This window comes from Mustelus asterias, unplaced genomic scaffold (assembly GCF_964213995.1).
Source record: "Mustelus asterias unplaced genomic scaffold, sMusAst1.hap1.1 HAP1_SCAFFOLD_4718, whole genome shotgun sequence".
In the NCBI taxonomy this organism is placed as follows: Eukaryota; Metazoa; Chordata; class Chondrichthyes; order Carcharhiniformes; family Triakidae; genus Mustelus; species Mustelus asterias.
The window spans coordinates 104-7,500 of NW_027594661.1; the positions used below are offsets into that span (position 1 = coordinate 104).

The 7,397-nt window shown below is 52.1% G+C and overlaps 1 protein-coding gene across 1 annotated transcript in view; it reads right to left on the reverse strand.

The window, feature by feature from the left end:
* Positions 1-246: 246 nt before the first annotated feature.
* LOC144491207 (activated CDC42 kinase 1-like) overlaps positions 247-7,397 on the reverse strand; it is a gene marked incomplete at its 3' end in the record, with an annotated part of 13,225 nt that continues 6,074 nt past the window's right edge. Inside the window, exons 4-5 of the mRNA XM_078208884.1 lie at positions 6,589-6,783; positions 247-399 (exon numbers count right to left, since the gene is read on the reverse strand). Coding sequence (XP_078065010.1) covers positions 247-399; positions 6,589-6,783 — 348 coding nt within the window. The remainder of the gene's footprint in view (positions 400-6,588; positions 6,784-7,397) is intronic.

The following is a 7,397-nucleotide window of genomic DNA, read 5'->3' on the forward strand; positions in this document are numbered from 1 at the left end:
GGAACAAGAGAGAGAGAAAAAGAGAGAGGGAATGAGAGAGAGAAAGAGAGACAGAGAGTGAGAGGGGACAAGAGAGTGAGAAAGAGAGAGACAGAGAGAGAGAGAGAGACAGAGAGGGAGAGAGAGAGAGAGCGTGAGCGAGGGGACGAGGGAGAGTCACAGCGAGGGTGAGAGTTTAGTGGGTTGAGCCAGCGGTATCAGCCAGGAGTAGGGGTGGAGGGAGTTGCAGAGTGTGCCGATACTCACCATTTTCAGAGGGTGAGTGAGGGTGACCCCGTACAGCTGGATGAGGTGTGGGTGGTTGATGGCGTACATTGCGTTCACCTCCTGGAGGAAGTCGGCCATGGCATCTGTCTCGCTGGAGATGTCTGACCTCAAACATTTCACAGCCACACACAGCTGAAAGACAAGGCGGGGGGGGTTAAACCGCGGAGCGGGAGACACAGAGACAAGGCGGGGGTGAGGGTGGGGGGTGGAGGTTAAACCGCGGAGCGGGAGACACAGAGACAAGACCCAACCTCTGGGCACCATCACTGTGCCCAGGCACCAGGGCATTGTTTTTCACAACACAACCCAGCCAACGCCGTGCAGGTGCCAACAGATGCCCCATAGAAAGCATTCTTTCTGGGTGTATCACAGCTTGGTCTGGGGCTCCTGCTCTGCCCAAGACCGCAAGGAACTACAAAGGGTCGTGAATGTAGCCCAATCCATCACACAAACCCAGCCTCCCATCCATTGACTCTGTCTACACTTCCCGCTGCCTCGGGAAAAAGCAGCCGGCGTAATCAAGGACCCCCCACGCACCCCGGACATTCTCTCTTCCACCTTCTTCCATCGGGAAAAAGATACAAAAGTCTGAGGTCACGCACCAACCGACTCAAGAACAGCTTCTTCCCTGCTGCTGCCAGACTTTTGAATGGACCGACCTCGCATTAAGTTGATCTTTCTCTACACCCTAGCTATGACTGTAACACTACATTCTGCACTCTCTCCTTTCCTTCTCTATGAACAGTATGCTTTGTCTGTATAGCACGCAAGAAACAATACTTTTCACTCTATCCCAATACACGTGACAATAATTAATCAAATCAAATCCTTCTCCCCTATGTACTCTATGAACGGTATGCTTTGTATAGCGCGCAAGGAACAATACTTTTCACTGTGTCCCAATACATGTGGCAAAAATAAATCAAATCCTTCTCCCCTATGTACTCTATGAACGGTATGCTTTGTATAGCGCGCAAGAAACAATACTTTTCACTGTATCCCAATACATGTGACAATAATAAATCAAATCCTTCTCCCCTATGTACTCTATGAACGGTATGCTTTGTATAGCGCGCAAGAAACAATACTTTTCACTGTATCCCAATACATGTGACAATAATAAATCAAATCAAATCCATTGCCACACTGCCCTCCTTCGTTCCACCGTTCATCATCCTACTGTGTACAGTTCTGGTCACCCTATTATAGAAAGGATATTATTAAACTAGAAAGAGTGCAGAAAAGATTTACTAGGATGCTACCGGGACTTGATGGATTGAGTTATAAGGAGAGGCTGGATAGACTGGGACTTTTTTCTCTGGAGCGTAGGAGGCTGAGGGGTGATCTTATAGAGGTCTATAAAATAATGAGGGGCACAGATCAGCTAGATAGTCAACATCTTTTCCCAAAGGTAGGAGAGTCTAAAACTAGAGGGCATAGGTTTAAGGTGAGAGGGGAGAGATACAAAAGGGCCCAGAAGGGCAATTTTTTCACACAGAGGGTGGTGAGTGTCTGGAACGAGCTGCCAGAGGTAGTAGTCGAGGCGGTTACAATTTTGTCTTTTAAAAGCATTTAGATAGTTACATGGGTAAGATGGGTATAGAGGGATATGGGGCAAACGCGGGCAATTGGGACGAGCTTAGGAGTTTAATAAAAGGGGCGGCATGGACAAGTTGGGCCGAAGGGCCTGTTTCCGTGCTGTATACCTCTACGACTCTATGACTGTGGGAGGAAACGGGAGCACCCGGAGGAAACCCACGCAAACACACGGGGGGAGAACATGCAGACTCCGCACAGACAGTGACCCGCGCCGGGAATCGAATGCTGTTAACCTCTCGAACTCTATCCTCCAATCACTGTCCCGTCCAGGTATCAACCTCAAAGGTCAACACTGATAAGCCAGGAGCCCTCTGAACCTCCAAAGCCCACCGTCCCTGAGAAGGGACTGGACAATGATGGAAAAAGGAAGCCCTCATTTAGGTAGCAACTTCCAGGATCCCCCCAGGCTACCTTCCAGCCAAGGGAGGCCATTCGGATTTGACCGTCATTGCATTGTGGGAAACCTGGCGCCATTTTGTTTTGACACAGCAACTTCCCACAAATGTGCGATGGGAGGGAGGTAACAACCATCCAATGCGGGATGTTGACTGAGGGATAATCATGGGGGGGTGGGGTTGTGGGGGGGGGGTGGGGGAGAATCTTCCCCTTGCTTGCCTTCCAGCAGTGACCGTGGGATCTTTTACACCCACCTTTTTTTTAACGTTTTAAAGTTCATTTATTAGTGTTGTAAAGTAGGGCTTACATTAACACTGCAATGGAGTTACTGTGACAATCCCCTAGTCGCCACACTCCGGCGCCTGTTCGGGTAACACTGAGGGAGAATTTAGCACGGCCAATGCACCCTAACCAGCACGTCTTTCGGACTGTGGGAGGAAACTGGAGCACCCGGAGGAAACCCACGCGGACACGGGGAGAATGTGCAAACTTCACACAGACAGTGACCCCAAGCTGGGATTCAAACCTGGATCCCTGGCGCTGTGAGGCAGCGGTGCTAACCCACTGTGCCACCATGCTGCCCAAACGTGTGTAGGTTAGGTGGATTGGACATACCAAATTGCCCCTTAGTGACCAAAGATGTGCGGGTTGGGTGGATTGGCCATGCTAAATTGCCCCTTAGTGTCCAAAGATATGCAGGTTAGGTGGATTGGCCATGCTAAATTGCCCCTTAGTGTCCAAAGATGTGCAGGTTAGGTGGATTGGCCGTGCTAAATTGCCCCTTAGTGACCAAAGATGTGCAGGTTAGGTGGATTGGCCGTGCTAAATTGCCCCTTAGTGACCAAAGATGTGCAGGTTAGGTGGATTGGCCATGCTAAATTGCCCCTTAGTGACCAAAGATGTGCAGGTTAGGTGGATTGGCCATGCTAAATTGCCCCTTAGTGACCAAAGATGTGCAGGTTAGGTGGATTGGCCATGCTAAATTGTCCCTTATGATTGGCAGTGGCACAGTGGGTTAGCACTGCTGCCTCACAGCACCAGGGACCTGGGTTCGATTCCCGGCTTGGGTCACTGTCTGTTCGGAGTCTGCACATTCTCCCCGTGTCTGCGTGGGTTTCCTCCGGGTGATCCGGTTTCCTCCCACAGTCTGAAAGACGTGCTGGTTAGGGTGCATTGGCCGTGCTAAATTCTCCCTCAGTGTTGCCCGAACAGGCGCCGGAGTGTGGCGACTGGGGGATTTTCAAAGTAACTTCATTGCAGTGTTAATGTAAGCCGACTTGTGACACGAATAAATAAATAAACTTTAAAACGGACACGGGGGAGAAGGTGCAGACTCCGCACAGACAGTGACCCGAGCCGGGAATCGAACCCGGGTCCCTGGCGCTGTGAGGCAGCAGCGCTAACCCGCTGTGCCACCGTGCCGCCCACACCACACCCGAAAGTTGGCATCCTGAACAGTGTATTGGGATTGGCCCTGGGAGTGTCAGTTTCGATTCCCCGCTCAACCCGCCGGAGTGGGTCTCGAAACCACGACCTACGGCCTCGCATGGAAACTGGGAGCCGGAGGAGGCCATTCGACCCTTCCAACCTGCCCCGCCATTCACTCCAATCATGGCTGTACACGGTGTGACCACAGAGGAGTGCCGCAAAGCCTTGCAAATCTGACACATACAAGACCATCCAACACTTAAAGGTAAGAGTTGGTGAGAGACATGGCGTCGCTGAGCAGGGAGGGGGCATTGGGGTGGGCACAGGACGGGGGCAGGAGGGTAGGTGAGAGAGAGGGTGCCAAGTGTGTGAGGGAGTACAGGCCGGGTGTGGGGTATCCCGGAGAGAGTGGGGATAATGTGAGAGAGGAGAGCGAGGGGTTAACATCGAAACTAGAAGCAGGAGGAGGCCATTCGGCCCTTCCAGCCTACCCCGCCATTCATTCTGATCATGGCTGATCATCCAATTCAATATCCTGATTCCTCCCCTTCCCCCCATATCCCTCGTTCCCTTTCGCCCCAAGAGCGAAATCTAATTTCTTCCTGAAATCACACAACGTTTTGGCCTCAACTACTTTCTGTGGGAGTGAATTCCACACATTCACCACCCTCTGGGTGAAGAAATTTCTCCTCACCTCAGTCCGAAAAGATTTACCCCCTTATCCCCCCCCCCGCCACCTAGTTCTGGGTGGCACGGCGACACAGTGGGTTAGCGCTGCTGCCTCACAGTGCCAGGGACCTGGGTTCGATTCCCAGCTTGGGGTCACTGCCTGTGCGGAGTCTGCACGTTCTCCCCGTGTCTGCGTGGGTTTCCTCCGGGTGCTCCGGTTTCCTCCCACAGTCCAAAGATGTGCAGGTTAGGTGGATTGGCCGTGCTAAATTGTCCCTTGGTGTCCAAAGATGTGCAGGTTAGGTGGATTGGGCATGCTAAATTGCCCCTTGGTGTCCAAAGATGTGTAGGTTAGGTGGATTGGCCATGCTAAATTGCCCCTTGGTGTCCAAAGATGTGCAGGTTAGATGGATTGGCCATGCTAAATTGTCCCTTAGTGTCCAAAGATGTGCGGGTTAGGTGGATTGGCCATGCTAAATTGCCCCTTGGTGTCCAAAGATGTGCAGGTTAGATGGATTGGCCATGCTAAATTGCCCCTTAGTGTCCAAAGATGTGCGGGTTAGATGGATTGGCCGTGCGAAATTGTCCCCTAGTGTCCAAAGATGTGCGCGTTAGGTGGATTGGCCATGCTAAATTGCCCCTTAGTGTCCAAAGATGTGCAGGTTAGATGGATTGGCCATGCTAAATTGCCCCTTAGTGTCCAAAGATGTGCGGGTTAGATGGATTGGCCGTGCGAAATTGTCCCCTAGTGTCCAAAGATGTGCGGGTTAGGTGGATTGGCCATGCTAAATTGCCCCTTAGTGTCAGGGGGATTAGCAGGGTAAATGCGTGGGGTTACGAGGATAGGGCCTGTGTGGGATTGTGCTCGGTGCAGACTCGATGGGCCGAATGGCCTCCTTCTGCACTGTAGGGATTCTATGATTCCCCCACCATCGGGAACATTCTTTCTGAATCTACCGTCTAATACTGTTAGAATTTTCTAAGTTTCTATGAGATCCCCTCTCACTCTTCCAAACTCCAGTGAATTTCAGAGAATCATTGAATCCTACAGTGCAGAAGGAGGCCATTCAGCCCATCGAGCCTGGACCAACTACAATCCCACCCAGGCCCTATCCCCGTAACCCCATGCATTTATCCTAGCTAGTCCCTCAGACACTAAGGGGCAATTTAGCACGGCCAATCCCCCTAACCTGCACATCTTTGGACACTAAGGGACAATTTAGCATGGCCAATCCACCCTAACCTGCACATCTTTGGACACTAAGGGGCAATTTAGCATGACCAATCCACCTAACCTGCACATCTTTGGACACTAAGGGACAATTTAGCATGGCCAATCCACCTAACCTGCACATCTTTGGACACTAAGGGACAATTTAGCATGGACAATCCACCTAACCCGCACATCTTTGGACAGTAAGGGGCAATTTAGCATGGCCAATCCACCTAACCCGCACATCATTGGACACTAAGGGGCAATTTAGCATGGCCAATCCACCTAACCCGCACATCATTGGGCAATAAGGGGCAATTTAGCATGGCCAATCCACCTAACCTGCACATCATTGGGCAATAAGGGGCAATTTAGCATGGCCAATCCTCCTAACCTGCACAGCTTTGGACACTAAGGGCAATTTAGCATGGCCAATCCACCTAACCTGCACATCTTTCAGACTGTGGGAGGAAACCCATGCAGACACGGGGAGAACGTGCAGACTCCACACAGACAGTGACCCGAGCACAGGATTCGAACCCGGGTCCCTGGCGCTGTGAGACAGCAGCGCTAACCACTGGGCCACCGTGCCACCCAAATAATCTTGGACACCTGATTGAGGTGTTGAAGATTATGAGGGGCGTGGACAGGGTGGATAAGGAGCAGCTGCTCCCCTCAGTTGAAGGGTCAGTCACGAGGGGGCACAGGTTAAAAGTGGAGGTTTGGGGAGGGATTTGAGGAAAGACTTTTCTACCCAGAGGGTGGTGAGGGTCTGGAATGCGCTGCCTGGGAGGGTGGGGGAGGCGGGGAACCTCACATCCTTTAATAAGTACCCGGATGAGTACTTGGCACATCACAGCAGTCAAGGCCAAGTGCTAGCAAGTGGGATTAGGTGGGCAGGTCTGGGCCTCTCATGAGTCGGTCCCGACTCGATGGGCCGAAGGGCCTCTTCCCCTGCGCCGCAGTATTCCGTGATCCCGCGAATGCCGTCCTCGCGAGGTGTGCCGGCTACTCACAATGCGGCCGTTCGGAAACCTCCATTCACCGCGTCTCACCACGCCGAAGGAGCCGTTCCCCAACCGCTCGAACAACGCCAAGTCCTTGTCGTTAATCAGGCACTTGGGGGCGACCTCGGACTCCGGCGAGCAGAAAGGGGCGCCACCCCCGTACGAGGCCTGGTCGTAGTTCTCGCCGGAGCGTGCGCTGAACATCTGTGAAGACAAAATGGCGGCGTAGAGACAGCAACGGTGAGAGGACGGTGAGACAGCCGCAACGCGGACAGAAAGACCCCACCTCCGGCAACGCGGCTCTCCCTCAGCACTGCACTGAGGAACTTGTCCTGGTTTCCTCTTTACTTATTCGTGGGACACGGGCGTCGCTGGCTGGGCCCAGCATTTATTGCCCATCCCTCGTTGCCCTTGGAGGGCGATTGAGAGTCACCCATTTTGTTGTGGCTCTGGAGTCATATTATATTTATTTATTAGTCACAAGTAAGGCTTACATTAACACCGCAATGAAGTTACTGTGAAATTCCCCTAGTCGCCACACTCCAGCGCCTGTTCGCGTAACACGGAGGGAGAATTTAGCACGGCCAATCCACCTAAGCGGCACATCTTTGGACACTAAGGGAAAATTTAGCATGGCCAATCCTCCTAACCTGCACATCTTTGGACACTAAGGGGCAATTTAGCATGGCCAATCCACCTAAGCGGCACATCTTTGGACACTAAGGGAAAATTTAGCATGGCCAATCCCCCTAACCTTCACATCTTTGGACACTAAGGGGCAATTTAGCACGGCCAATACACCTAACCTTCACATCTTT